Genomic DNA, 15,558 nt, shown 5'->3' with positions numbered 1-15,558 from the left:
GAGGACATTTGTCCTCCAAGGCTGATCTTCCTGGTGGTAACTGTCCCTATTTATTGTGGAATAATGGAATGGTTTGGGTTCAAAGGGGTCTTAATGCTCATCTCATTCCACTCCCCTGCCATGGGCAGGGACACCTTCCACTGTCCCAGGCTGCTCCAAGCCCCATCCAAGCTGGCTTTGCACACTTCCAGGGACTGGGCAGCTTCTCTGGGCAACCTGTCCCAAGGCCTGCCCACCCTCACAGGGAAGAATTTGTTCCCAATATCCAACCCAAACCTACTCTGTTTTATTTTAAAACTGTTATAACCTTCTCCCTCTCAAGTTTCCCCTCCTGTTCCTCTGCGTGCCGTTTTATGACACTGAGGGTTCTCCTTTTTTATGACATTGTTTTTAAAGTGTTTTTATCACCTGGTTTTATTACAAAATTACCGTAGAGCACCCCAAGTACTGCAGGAGCGAGGAGGGAGAGTGGCTCTGGAAATGCAGAAACTCTTTCCTGAACAGCTTGCAGGCTCGCCAGGGAAGGGGCTGTGATTTGGTGATGGATGGAGTGCTTGTTATCCAGTATATTTTTATCCATACATATATAAAGCACTTTGTGATCCCAGCGGATACAAGGCACTATATAAATGTAAATCATTATCATTATCATTAAATACCTTCTGTATCTTTTAAACCTACCAGTTGGAATCAGATACGTACAGGGCAGCTGCTATCTGGGTTTTGTTGGGGAACCAAATGTGAGAGCTGTGATTTTTGTCTTCGTTAGCAATTAAATGGGATCTCATGAAAGACTCTTATTTTTCCATCGCAATTTTTTCATGCTGCCACTGATTTGAAAGTCACTTCTCACCCACTAGGAGAAATCTCTGCAGAATTCCCTAGCAACATCGTGAATAAGAAACAGCCACCAGGTATGAGGATGTTCCTGGGATTATCCAAACCCACCGCAGGCTGTCCAGCCCTCATGAGGACGGGGAGAGGATCCACGGGGTCATGGGGAGGAGAGTTCAGCTCCTCCATGATTATGACTCAGTGGAGATTATAGACACTTGTCTCCACTCTGTGACTCTGCAGTGCTTCTGCTTGGCCGCTGCCCAACCCTGGGGATGAGTGACTGCACCGAGCTCCTGGATGTGCTCCTGTCGCAGCCGGGGCTGCAGTGAGCACAGGGACCAAACCCATGACCCAAGGGATCTGTTCCTGCCTCGCCCTGCTCCTTTTTCCTGCTCTTTAAGGGAAGGATTTGAGCCTGAGGGATCTGAAGGATTGCACATGGAGGCTTTAGCACCACAGAAATGACCCCAGGCTGTGTGTGTTTCCATGGAGGCCATAAATGACCCAATTCCCTCTCTGCCCATAGAACAAGCCAAGCAGGCAGCTCTCTGGGAGCCCCTTCTCTGATTTTCCTCAGCAACCCTATTTGGTTGCTGAAGCCTGTCTTCCTTCCTGCACTTCCAGCAAAGCAACCCAGTGGCAGCTACTGACAGCTTTTCCCTGTGGGAATTCATCTCCAGATGCATTATCCCAAATCCTGGATGGTTTGGGTTGGAAGGGACCTTAGAGATCATCACATTCCACACCCCTGCCATGGGAAGGGACACATCCCACCAGACCAGGTTGCTTCAAGCCCTGTCCAACCTGGCCTTAAACCTCATGTTTGGGAGCCAGGAGCTTGCTCTAAGATAAAAGTGAACTTTTCAGTGCATTTTTTTATCCTTCTGATGCTCCATTGGTATTTCCCAAAGGGAAATGACAAGATGCAGGGTCAGGCTACACTCAGAATGTAATGAAGGGCAGGTTCTGGCCCCAGAGACAGGGGATCAGTTGTTCTGAGCCCCCAAGGGACCATCATCAACAGTATTTCATTTCCCCTTGTCATGACAACTAAGGGGATGGATTTAAAAATCTTGGATGTGTCAAGAGTCTGAGCCCTGGCCTTTAAACCCCACTAACCTGCAAGCAGTGGCTTGCAAAGGTTTTGCAATATTTAGTTAATCGAACAAGGTTTTTTTCTCATTCTCTATTTTTTCCCCATTTTTTTTCATTCTATTTTCCCCAGCCTCTCAGGAACTGCAGCCTCCTGCTGCCCAGGGGAAATCTTCCATTTAGCTACATTTTCCTTTCTCATTTCATGCTGTAATGGGGATTCATCATAGGTGTTAAATCCATAATTTGCCATGAATCCCTTGTCTCTCTCTGTGGAGGTCAGAGTTGAGTCTAAAGGAACCCGATAGTGTGGCTTTGTGGCTGTCCCTGTGGGAGAGCCCTGGCCCAACTCCCTGGAGCAGGAGGCTGGGGAGTCCTGGGTGGGTCACCCAATGCCATGTCCATGCTTTCCACCTCTTTTTGTCCACTGAAGGGGGCAAATCTGAGCACATCAGGCACCTTTAATGTCAAAAAAAAAAAGAGAAATAGAGAAATAGCCCCTTCCAGAGGATCATTTGTCCATTTTGGCATGTAAGAAATATCTTGGGGCAGGAGAGGTTGTTCTCCTGTTAATTACCAAGGGCACCCACAGGTCAGTCAGTAAGACATGACCATCCAGTTTTACAGCCCAGCTGAAGCCAGAAGGAATGGCACAGCTCCCAGCCCATCCCAGTGCTCCTGCAGGACCGGAGGCTGGCATCTATCACAATGACAAGAGCACTGGGAATGCACTGTGTGGATGTGTGACAGAGAGATTCCTTCACCACGGGCTGGGAGATGCTGGTTGAGCTGAGAACTGAGCTGGGAGATGCTGGGAGCTTTTCTGGGACGCCTGAACCATCCAATGATGACAGAGAAGCTCTGCCACAGTGGGGCAAGGCTGGACAACGCTTCACGGAGCAGGGAAAGGCAAGAGAAGCAAAAAGGGCTGGCCAAGCTCTTGGAAGCAGGAAACAACATTCCTGCAGGCTGGGTACGGGCAGGAGGCTGGCATCCCTTCAGGCAGAGGGCTGGCATCCCTTCATCCTCTCCCAGAGCGGCTCCAACCCTGCCCTGCCCTACTGAGCCGCCGCTCCATTTGTCACCCGGGCAATTGATGGCCGAGCGGGGGCTGTCGCTCAGGTGATGTCACACTCCCTCCGAGAGCCTCGTTCTTTGCCAGCTGACAAGGGAGAGGCAGTCAATACCTGTGTCAGGTCACCAACAACCACTGGGCTCCCGGCATGGCATCCGTGCGCAGCTGGGAGAGGCACAAAGGGCTGCTGTGAGCACAGATGCAGAGGAGCGCGGGCAGGATGCGGATGGGGGAGCTGGGCCTTGATTGGCAACAGGGAGAATCGTGCGTAGGAGTGAGAGCAAAGCGAGGTTTGCTCGTGCACAATGTGAGGTGTCAGCGGTTCAGCAGCGCATGAAGCGAATAATGCCTGCTGTCCATGGGCAACCCAGGGAGCTGGAGGCGCTGGGTGGGGAAAGGGAAAGGCTGGTGGGGTGTGGAGGGAGCTGCTAGCCCCCAGCTGGCTTGTGCAGTGAGGTGCAGAGGGGTCCTGCCCAGAACAGAGGGGCTGCAGGCACAGGAATGAACGGTGAGCTCAGAGGGGTCCTGACCCCAGCACCCTCACATCATTTCACAGCGCCCTCATGGCCATCACAGCCACAGTAACGGGGCCCAGGGCAGTGGCAGAGCCAGCAGAAGAGGCTGGGAAGAGACAAAGGCATGACTAAAGATCAGGAGGGTTTTTTTATCAGCCCTCTGTGCATCCATCAGGTCAGCCCAGCCCAGCGGAGTGCAGGGAGAAGCCAAATGCTTCGTGTTCGATAAAACCACGGGTCAGAACCACGATGCCCTCCCTGCATCAAGACAAGGAATCACAGATTGGTGCAGGAACACAAACATTAATCATTTCTATCTGTGTCTCTTCCTATTTACTCTGTGGTACTTCAGAGTGCAGGTAGGAATGCTGGTGTGGCTCTGAGGGCTTAGGGAAGGGAAGCTTTGATGGGAGAGGTGGCATCAGTCAACCCCAGGGCATTTAGGAAATACAAAGTCTCTAAGAACTGTGTGAGCCCATCTGGAGCAGGGTTTGGGGGACCAGAGGCAGCATCTGCTTAATGCTGGGCTGGCCCTGCTGAACATGCCCTGATGTGACTGAACACCAGCCCCTGCTCACACCCAGCCCTGTCCTGTGGGGAGGGACATGGACCTGGCAGAGGGACCCAGAGGAGGCCACAGAAGATGCTCCAGGGCTGAAGCCAGGCTGGGAGAGCTGGGGGTGCTCACCTGGAAAAGAGAAGGCTTCAGGGAGATCTCAGAGCTCCTTCCACAGCCTAAAGGGGCTCCAGGAGAGCTGGAGAAGGAATTGTTCCCTGTGAGGGTGGGCAGGCCCTGGCACAGGGTGCCCAGAGCAGCTGTGGCTGCCCCTGGGTCCCAGGGAGTGTCCCAGGCCAGGTTGGAGGAGGCTTGGAGCAACCTGGGATAGTGGAAGAGCAAGGAAGCAGAACTAAAGGATCTTTAATATCCCTTCCAAGCCAAAGCATTCCATGGTTCTATTATATTTATAATTTTTAATGCCTTTAAGGTGAAACAAACCCCTTCCTTAGCCTTCTTCTCCCCATATTTGTATGACTGCAAAGTTGTTATTCCTCTGCTGCGACCCTGTCAGAGCCTGAGGTGGGTGGCTCTGTCCCACAGAGAGTTTCATCCTGGCACCCACCACCAGCCCAGATGTACTTGCAGGGCATATAAAGATGTCATTTTGCTTCTCCTTCGAAGTAAGGAGAACAGAGCTCATGCAGATGCTGCCTTCCCTTCTCCTCCTCCTTCTCCTCACAGACAGGGTGCAAACCCCTCCAGAATGGGGGAAGCAGCACTTCCCAGCACTCGGGTGAAATGTTGCAGCAAAGTAGAAAAATTATAAAAGAAAGGCCTCATAAAATCAGCCTGCTCTGTTAAGTAGATGGCTGGCCTTGTCAAGCTAGCAACTTTGCAAGTTCCCATGTGAAATCAATCCTGTTGTGAGCAGTTCATTAACATAACAATCTATTCCTGGGTGAAAAACCACTAACACCTGCATAAACATTGAACGTACCCCATGAAAACCAGTGAAGAAAATATGTAAACAATTGAAGAGTAGAGAGATTTGATGGACAAGTAAAATACCTTTTACTAACCAATAATTGGCAAGAAGGCTGCTAACCCATTGGAGTCACACACGAGGTCTGTAAACTATATAAAAATGAGTTACATGGATAAAGTAGGAGCTTTTTCCACCATGAAGAAAATGGAGTTTTGTGTGATTTATTCCAATAGTGAAACCCACCCAGGGAGATCTCAAGACCCAGTTTTTTAGCTCTCTCTGTGGTCTGTTTTCCAGCTCTATGCTGCTCCAGGCAGTGGCTGCCTTTCACCTCTGAGCCCCTGGGTTTTTCTGGAATGGTCAACCCCATGGAGATGCCTTCCCACCCCAGAGCCACACGGATGAGAGCAAGGAAACCTGGCCACCCTCTGTTATCAGAAGGAGCTGGCTCAGAGAGCTGTAAACTTAAGCTGCTCAGACACGACATCAAATATTTAGGTTATTTGGGATTTGCGCTCGATTGTTTGATGTTTCTGTTTTGTTCCCAGTAGAGCCACTTGCTGTTTTGCCACTGAAAATATTCCCAGCAGAAAATGCAGCTTTCTGAAGACCTAAAGTTGTTCAAGGAGAAGAGACTGTCTGGAAGAAAATGATCACATTTTCATCACTTTTTTTTCTTTCTTTTTTTTTTTTTTTTTTTTTTTTCTGAATTGACATCTCAGCTCTACATGCTCTGAATTTTGCATTCAGAGAATTGAATTCTATTAAAAAGTGTGGAAAAAGGGTTCCAGGCTGAACTGTTTCTGTATTTGAAACATCACCTCCTCACTTTCTTTCTTGCAGCTCAGCATTACAAACAAATGTTGAGAAAGGGCATTTACCCAGGACATAACCTCTTTATTTCCTGATCAAACTCCACTAAAGAGCCTGAAAGCTGGGAAATGCAGATGTCTCAAGCTGCCAACCATCGTTTTTGGTAATGGAAATGCTTACTCTGCTCTGAAGGGGAGGACTGGATAGACTTGGCAAGAAAGAGGATTGGAATAAAATAAAAAAATAAAATAAAAAGAGGAAAATGGCTGTGATTGAATGTGGATACACTTGACACCCCAGTGACCCTCCTCCTGTCCCTGCCTTGTGCCATTGTAAAGAGACAGGAGCTCTCACTTCAAATTAACTTAATCTGTAGAGTTAAATAATTCATGTTGATTTAAGAAAGCTTTATTCCTAATGGGACACACGTGAAGACAGAGTTAATATTAGAAGAGGCCATGGAAGGGAGGAGAGAGGGAATTAGACTATAAAAGGTGAAGGTACAAGTTAATTGCCTATCAATTATTCACCTTAAGTCTCTGGAAGTAGCTCTCCTGCCTCCCTCCTCACACCCTCATATTGCCTTTTCCTGCTTGTGGCCAATTTCCCACTGGCACCTCTGGGACCAACCTTCCCCCTGTGCCAAGCAAGTGCTGCCTGGGAGCTTCCTGGGACAGCCTGAGGTACATGGCTGGTGATGCCTCAGGTTTAGCTTTTACATTTTTCAGGTTCTGTGCTGCTTTAGTGTGTGGGTCTGGGCTTTGTATTAGGGATGGTGAGCTCTCTTCACATAATAGGGAAACAAAACAATTCATGCTCCAGCTGGGGACCAAGGACAAATGATCCATGATCCAAATCTCAGGCCCAAAAGCACAAACAATGTGGGCTGAAGAGAGAAAAACAAGCAGGATGGGACTGCATGGGCTAAAGCTGGATTTGGACAATTAACTCCAATATGCAAATGGAGCAGAATTTATAAAAGTGAGAAACCTTGTGACCATTTTGGTTCATCTTGAGTATAGCCCTGGCTGGGCTCTTGTGTTGCCCAAGGTGGATCCATGGAGGCCTTTTAATAAATCCCTGAGTTATTCTGTAACTCTGTTCAGTCTCTGTTCTAGGTCAGCCTTCCCAAGGCATCACCAGGCTGGAGGTGCCGCATCTCCTGCAAGGGAGAACAGACCAGGACAGCTCTGGGATGCTCCTGCCATGAAGGAGAGGAGCCATCCAGTTTCCCAACACCTCGTCATCCATCTGCTTCATTGTCCTGGTTGCTCCATCCTCCGGGCATGGTGGGTTCTGCCAGACAACCTCTCATCACAGGCTGAGGTGTCACTGCAAGTTGGAGAATCAGGACTCTTGGACAACTAACCAATATGATTAAGCAGGAGCCCTTTATTGTTTATATTATGCACTTATTTATATATTCTAACCCTACTGCACACGCTGATCACACATCTCTTGATTGGTGCCTCTGGTTTGTCCACACATTCTGCACACACTTCTCAGAATATGTCATTGGTTACAGTCCAGGTGGTTCACCACCCTCCTTTATCCAGTTCTTGTGGTCTTGGAATTCTGTTTCTCAGCTTCTTCTTCCTAATTTAGCACAATTTATGTCTTAGTAATCTTGAATTCCAGAGGGCTCTAATGATAATAACTACAAGCGGCATGGCTGGTGCACGATGTGGCCTGGTTGTTCAGATACATTGCTACAACCACAGGCCCAGGTGTCACCGCAGGCCGAGATGTCACTGCAGGCTGAGGTGTCACTGCAGGCCAAGGTGTCACCATTGCAGGCCAAGGTGTCACTGCAGGCCAAGGTGAAACTGCAGGCTGAGGTGCCACCACAGGCTGAGGTGTCACAGCAGGCCAAGGTGTCATGGCAGGCCAAGGTGTTACCGCAGGCCCAGGTGTCACCGCAGGCCGAGATGTCACTGCAGGCTGAGGTGTCACTGCAGGCCAAGGTGTCACCATTGCAGGCCAAGGTGTCACTGCAGGCCAAGGTGAAACTGCAGGCTGAGGTGTCACCGCAGGCCGAGGTGTCATGGCAGGCCAAGGTGTTACCGCAGGCCGAGGTGTCATGGCAGGCCAAAGAGTCACCGTGCCGTGGCCACATCGGCGCTGCGAGCCAGGGCTCTCCTCTCCCTCCCCACTCCCTCCCAGGGAAACCAAAGCTCTCTTCAAAGTTTCTCCTCGCTTGGCTGCCTCGGAGATCTGGGAACTCATCGCTAATTAACGTGTCTGCAAATCCCAGCTCGGCTGCCGGGGCCTCAAATTCCTTCACGGTCCCGCGAGTGCAGAAGGATCCACGAGCGAGCCCTCTGGCTCCTGAAGCTACACGGCTGGCAGATGCATATTTTAACAACACACATCTGTTGGCAATATAATCTCTTGTATTTGCCCTCCCTGCTCTGAGCTTTGATGGAAGACTGGAGGGAACTCTCCAGTGGTTACAGCCAAAGTGTTTGCTTTGCAATTTCGCTCGATTGCTGCCTGATTTTATTTTTAAATTTCTCCAAGTCCTAATCAGGCTCTTACTTTATTTAATTAATACCCTGGCTTAGTTAAATAGATCATAAATTAAGCAGTCTGCCATTAGAGATGTACCAGGTAGCAAAAAGCCCTCCAGTGGCTTCCCAGAGCCTGCCTGGCTTGGGGTTCCCAGCCAAACTGCCTTGACATCTTTTGCTTGCAGAAAATCTGAATGTCTCCATATGTCCCAAATCCCATCCCATCAGATTTATCAACCTTCCCTGCTTGGGGCAGATATCCTGAGGAGAATGGGCAAGGACTCCTTCCCCAGAGAGTCTGGGCAATGGTAGGAGGGAGGGTGAGGGAGACCTGGAGAAGGGGAACCCTCCAGCTTTGGGATGCATTCACAACATTTCCCAGCAATATTTGTCCCTGGAACTCCACAAAGAAAAGACTTTCCCTGATGCTGATGACAGTAATAGGCTCGTCTGTTTGAGTGTTTGGACTTCCAAGGCTATGGAATGATCTGTTCCACTACATTTAACCATGTAGATTTGAAAACAATGTGACAAAACCTTAAATATTTAATTAAAATATGGTGTAGCTCAGCATATGAGCAGGGAGGTAGGAGGCATCAGCCCCATAAAGCTGTTGTCAGACATGAATGACAGCAGCTGGAGCCTAAATCTGGAGGCATTAGGGGATTTCTTGATACCAAGGAAGTGGAAAATCTGGCAAGGACAGACAAGGCAGCACCAACACATACAAAAACCAGGCAGGGTCATTTTTCCAGAGACAAAGCTGCGGATGATAGAGCAGGACAAAGTTCCCCAGAACTGCCTCTAACACCCAGCTGGCTGAAGAGCCCTTGAGTCACTGAGAAACCAGCAGCAGATGCTGGGCTCCCAACCACCAGAGCCCCCCCAGCCAACAGAGTCCCCCCAACCACCAGAGAGAGCCCCCCCAGCCACCAGAGCCTCTCAGCTCTGCCTCAGATGTGATTGATCACTTCCTAGAGAGCTGCATGGTTTGCACCCAGCTCCAGGGATGCCTCAGGGATCCTCTCCTGCCCAGGGGAAGTCTGCAGCCTCGGTGAAGCTGGGCAGACTGGGATGAAGGAACAACCCCCAGGCATCTTCTGTGAGCAGCTCAGGCAGCCTGGCACATCCCTTCCCAACCCAGGGAGATGAAATCTGGGAGATGCAGCTCCCTCCAGACGCAGCTGCTTAGCTCACAACTACAGCAGGCTCACACACTGCATGCTAAGAGCAGACATGTCTGCACAGCTGGTGGTGCTGCACATCTGGAAGCACCAGAAATGTCTCTCCCCCTTCACAGACATGTGTTACCCCCCTGCCATGCAGTGAGTTCAGCCTGACAGGCTGCACATTGTTCCCAGCTGTCAGAAACACGGGGGCTTAAGACTTCTATTCTTCATGTGCCACTTCTCTCCCCTCCAGTGGGGTGGCTGAAACACAGAGCACAGATCCCACAGCAGCCCCTGCCCTTGCTGCCAGCACAGGACACCCCATCCCAAAGGAGCCGTGTGAACTGCTGACCACCAACCCCCTGAAAAGGTGAGATCATCACTCCTACTTCCCCAGTCAGCCTGAAATGTCATAGAATCACACAATTTCCTGAGCTGGGAGCGACCCACAGGATCATTGACTCCAACCCCAGGCTCTGCAGAGACACCCAACAATCCCACCCTGTCCATTCCTGAGAGCATTGTGCAAATGCTCCTGGAGCTCTGGCAGCCTTGGGGCTGTGATCACTTTCCCTACCTCAGAACATCTGCATAAATACCCCTAAAGTTAAAGATGAGCTACCAGTCAGTTCCAAACCCACACTGGCTCATCGATTTGTCCTAAATTGAACATGCTGTAACTTTAATTTTCTTAAAAGGAAAACACTCTGCAAATATAAGTTGCTGAACATCTTAGGTAAATGTACCAATTAGCAACTACTATGTATATCCACATAAACATTAACTACCATCTATTCAACACATTCCATAACCCCAAAGATAATAACGATTTCCTTTTGATCCATAAAAACATCTCTCTGCTCAATCAACGCTTCGCAGCAGCTCTGACGTACGCCCTGGGACTAAATTAGTTTTGAAATCTTTAGCTCTAATTAAATAACATTATTTCTTTTGTCTGGCTCCCGCAATGTATTCTGCTTTCACAACAGAAGGAGGGAGCCCAGGCGAAGGAGGGGTTGTCGGTGAGCAAGACAGCGTTCCCCTTTCCTATTCATTTCCAGGATTATTTCATGTATGGCACATGTCAGAGCTCTGAGCTGCTGCCAAGGGTTGATTGAGAAGAAGGAGAAATCATCATTATCATCAAGGTCAGGGAAGGAAGGGATGGCAGCTGTGAAAGTTTGGGAGTAGGGGATGTTGTAGGGTTGTGGAGGGAGGAAAACAAATGCAGGGGAAATTGCAAACCAGGAATTGGAACTCATTTTCGCAGACTCCAGTGAGGTGCACCTTCAACCACAGCTGGTACCCTAATTCACTTCTTTTGGCTGCTTAAAACTAATCAGTGTTGATCTGACTAAAAGCACAGAAATTTTTGATTTGGATCTTTTTAAAATGAGGATTTTTTTTCCTCCCTAGAAACTAACCAGGAATAAAAACAACAAGGAAAAAAGAAATCCAATCCTCAATTTAAACAAACTTAAATATGCAAATGGTTTCACTTTGAGGGTTGAATAATCAGGATGAATCTGGGAGCAGCAATACAGACTGGGTTTTGTCCAAGCTGCTTGAGAAAAATACCATTTTCATTAAGTTCTCTGAAGCCACGTCCATGCCGGGAAGCCTGGCTGACGTGCCTGCCTTTTCCCAGCACTCCTGTGGGGAGAGCCTCCCTCCTGCTCTGCCAGATGGCCAACAAAGCCCCCCAGTGCTCCCCTTCTCCAGAGCCTCCGTCCAGCTCTGCCAGTGCTCCCCACCCACCTCCCACAACAAAAGGTCCTCTACATGATTGTGGGAGTCACTTCCAGTTTGTAATTCCAGGTAATATCCTCCTGTGCTGCTCATGGGAAAGATGAATTACTGAGAAACACAGGGTGATAAAATATTAGTATGTAGATAGTTTAAAAATACTGCATAGTATGAGACCAGTCTTTTCTCAGCGGGTGGAGTTGTCCTGGTCCTGTAGGCAGGGTAACGCATAAGTGATGACACTGACACTCTTCACATCCTTAAATTTATGGACAGACTCTCTTGAATTGGGGCATAAATCCATAAAGCTGAAGTGCCAAACACTTGGTGGCTGTGTTACTCCTAGAACTGTCATACTCCACCCCAGAGCTGCTTCACTCCCCAAGCAGCTTCCTTTGATCCTGTTCTCAGGACTGAGCTGCTCCCCCACTGCTCTCACCATGGATTCATTCCCATCCCTCTTTATCCAGCAACAACACATTTTGTCAAAAGCTACTCAGGGTGACCACGAAGGCAGTGAATGCCCAACAAACCCAGAGGGTGTGAGGAGCCAGGACTCACCGAGGACGGTCAGCCGGGCAGGTCTGGATCGGATGGCAGCTTGGATGGCCTGGCACTCATACACGGCGTCATCCTGGAGGTCAGCTCGCAGGATCTTCAGGTGGTGCTGACCTGACAGATGGTCTCCTACCACCAGATAGCGTGGGTAACCTGCCCAAGGCAAAGCACGGGTCAGGAGGCAGCTGGGGTAGCACACAGTTTGTGGTGATTGGGAGTGGAGGTGGCCCAGCCTCATCCCCATGGGTACAGCTGTGAGCAGCACTGACAGCAATGAGCCATGGAGTGCCCAGGTGTGCTGAGCAACCACCCAGGGAACAGAGGGCACACAGGTGTAAGGCATCAACCATGAGGACTAAAGAACAAGAAGTGCTGATGCTTGAAGCCTTCTGAAAGGATGTGGTGTTACTCTGTTGGGTTGAAGCTTTCTGAAGTTGTATGATGATACTCTGTGTATTGTGGCTGTCTTAACTGCAATATGTGCTGCGACAAGCTGGGGCCATGAGCCCAGGGATGAGGAGAGCAGAGCATGGGTTCAGAGACCAAGCATCCCACAGCAATTCCCAGGATCCAGGCAGCTTCCTCCCCTCCTGGGCACCCAGCCCAAAGAGAGAGAAAGAACCTGCCAAATCCAGGAAAGAGACTGCACGTTTTGCTCTACAGGTTCAAAAAAGAAGTGCTGATGAAGGAGCATTAACTGAAATCCCAAAGAATCATGGGATCATAGAATGTTAAGTGTTGGAAGGTTTGGTTTTGACCTTAAAGATCATCGGGATCCAAGTCCCCCTGCCATGGACAGGGACACCTCCCATTAGATGAGGTTGTTCAAAGCCTTCTCCAGCCTGGCTTTGAACCCTTCCAGGGCTGGGCCACTCACAACCTCCCTGGACAAGGAAAAGGGTGAGCCCTTCCACCAGGAAACCCACCACCTCCTGCTCCTCTGCAACCCACCATGGAATATCCTCAGCTCCTGGAGTCAGCTGAGGTGACACCCTGGAATACAACCATGATTAGCTCTGTGTAAAGCTTCGGCAGGGGTCTGAGGGTGTAAGAATCTGTGTCTGGGTGAGCTGTTCAGGTCATGGGATACAAGTAATGTGAACAGTGCAAATTACCAAACACTCAGTGCAAACAACTAAATAACAATTTAGTGCAACACAACATGGGGGCACCGGCAGCCCTGGTCAGCCTGGCCGGACACACAGGATGGACACACAGGAGAAAAAGTGCCACCCCTGTGTCCTCCTGTGCCCTGTGTAAGCCAGCACTGGCACACACTCGTGCTTCTGTTGTTTCTCGAGTCATCAACAGCAGGATTTGCTCTCCTGAACCGCGAGGAGTACAAATGATGGGTTTGTTTGTATTGTGCTAATTAGACACTGGCTGAGCTGGTATCACGCGAGCTGGCAGCTCCTGTGGCTTCCAGCAGCCCTGGCTCTGTTAATTGTGCAAGTCATTCACATCAGCTCCCTACTTCACTGGAGCTCTTGTTACTCAGTCATGTTGCAAGGTCTTGCATGGGAAGCTCAGCTCTCTAATAGATGCAAAAATTGTGGCTCAGAGCTTTGAAAAACAGGTAAAGATGGGGCTGCTCACTCGGGCACAGCTGTAAATGTGCAATTATAGGTATTAATAAAATATTGAGGGAAAGAAGGAGCAGGCATTGCACTTTAGGGAGGAGCAGGGTCCCTGGAGACCAAAAAGCATGGAGCCTCCCCTGGTTTTCTCAATGCTGCTTCTTGTCTAGGGGAAAACTCTCCCAGGTCACTGAGAGCTGAGCAGCGTCACATGTGTCCAAACTCTGCAGAGCCTGGGGGACATTGCAGCTCCTGAAGGGCTCCATGTCCTGCCAGGCTGTTCCAGCAAACACTCTTCCTATTCACTTGAAATATTTTAGTTCCAAATTAGTGTTTTCCAGCAAAATATACAGAATAAACTCAAAACTTCCCCAGTATTGCACCTGTCTTCACCAGCTACAATTAACCCTCAATCACAGTGAGGGTGTGGGATTAAGGAATGTGACTTGTGAGCAATTTGGTCACCAAACTATAATTTGCCAAAACCAAAGCTTGAGGAAGCCACAAACACTTATCCAAAGCAAACAGAGGCTTGTAGGTCCTTTCAAACTCAGGGTATTCAATGGTTGTTTTCATTTTTGAGAAAATCAAAACAGGCACTTCCAACATTTATAAAACATTTCATCCCACATTTTGGAAAGGTGACGTTAATTTCCAAGGAAATCAAACCAGGCCTTTCCAAAGGGACAGGCGATATCTGTGGGAGCCAACAGGTTTGTTTCGTGTCAGAGTGAAACAGATTTTGGTTTATTCCAGGCATCAGTGCCTATGTTTGGGTGGACTGGAAGGTGTTGGAGTGACATGAAAATATTCCCCAAAAAAATGTTGGGTGAGGAGAGATCCTGCTTTCCTTCTTTATTGAGGATGGCTGTGGAATTATTTTTTTTTTTTGTTAAAGTTGGGATTACATGTGTGAGATGGTATTTTTTGTTTGAATTTAGATGTTTATTAGTTTTTATTTATATTATAGTTTTATAAATTGTGAGTTTTATAGTATCTTATTTTAATATGTTAAAATGGAGTTGTATTTTATTTATAAGTGTTTTTATGGATAAATTGGTTAATTAAGAAATGACACTGAAATTAATTTTATTTTTAACTTAATAACTAATTATTTGTGACTAATTTTATTTTATTTATATTTAAATGTATAATTTATAATTTTAACTTAATAATTTATTTAAATTAATTATTTATTTTATTTAGATTTATTATTGTTATGTTTATTTACTTTTATTATTGTTGTTTTATTTATATTTTTATTATTAATTCATTTTATTTATATTTAATTTTCTATTTAATTATGTAATATTATTTAAACTTATGAAGAAGAAGGTGAAGAAGAAGGATTAGTTTTGGTTTTAAAACATTTATTTTGCTATATATATAAAATTGTACATATCTATATGTATTATATTATATATTATATATAAAATAATATAATATAAGTTTACTAAATTTGATTATTCTATTCTATTCTATTCTATTCTATTCTATTCTATTCTATTCTATTCTATATAATTGTGTTTAATATATATATAATATTGTAATATTCAAAAATTTTAAATTTTAAGTTTTTTATTACATGATATTATACACTTCTCTTTAAAGTATACATACATAATTTTCATTTCATTTTTTAGTTTTGGAAGGTTTTTTACAGTTTTAGGTTAAATGTAGTGTTTTCTTGGGGGTTAGTGTTTGTCAGAACAGAAAGTTTACAATTCTTACAAACTAGGTTTCTAACAGGTGGTGTCCTGACTTACTTTTTAGAAGGCTTTTTTTACAGTTTTAGGTAAAATGTAGTGTTTTCTTGGGGGTTACTGTTTGTCAGTACAGAAAGTTTACAGTATTTAATCCTCAGTATTGTAATATTGAAATAAAATCAATATAGCTGGATGGGACGTGCCTGTGCTTGTCTGGCTCTTGGTGCTGAACCAAACAGCAGCACTGTGGTGTTTCACCCCACAGACACTTTGGGCCGGCTGGGTGTGTGGTGTTTCACCCCACAGACACTTTGGGCTGGCTGGGTGTGTGGTGTTTCACCCCACAGACACTTTGGGCTGCCTGGGTGCTGCACTGGGCCCGTGGGGACAAGTCCAGGCCTGCAGGAGCTCTGGTGGTGCTGGGATGGAGCTTCTCCCCATACCAGGGGCTGCTCCTCAGGTTTCCCTCTGTGGAG

At 47.3% G+C, this 15,558-nt stretch overlaps 1 protein-coding gene across 3 annotated transcripts in view; it reads right to left on the bottom strand.

The window, feature by feature from the left end:
* The window catches only part of KIRREL3 (kirre like nephrin family adhesion molecule 3), a 414,805-nt gene that overhangs the window by 96,534 nt on the left and 302,713 nt on the right, over window positions 1-15,558 (bottom strand). For all 3 annotated transcript variants that reach the window (XM_058041431.1, XM_058041433.1, XM_058041434.1), the window contains one exon: window positions 11,803-11,952. In XM_058041431.1, the coding sequence (XP_057897414.1) occupies window positions 11,803-11,952 (150 nt within the window). The remainder of the gene's footprint in view (window positions 1-11,802; window positions 11,953-15,558) is intronic.

This window comes from Melospiza georgiana, chromosome 27 (assembly GCF_028018845.1).
Source record: "Melospiza georgiana isolate bMelGeo1 chromosome 27, bMelGeo1.pri, whole genome shotgun sequence".
NCBI classification, from domain to species: domain Eukaryota; kingdom Metazoa; phylum Chordata; class Aves; order Passeriformes; family Passerellidae; genus Melospiza; species Melospiza georgiana.
Note: the sequence above shows the minus strand (reverse complement) of the source record. Positions and strands in the feature narration are given on the sequence as shown.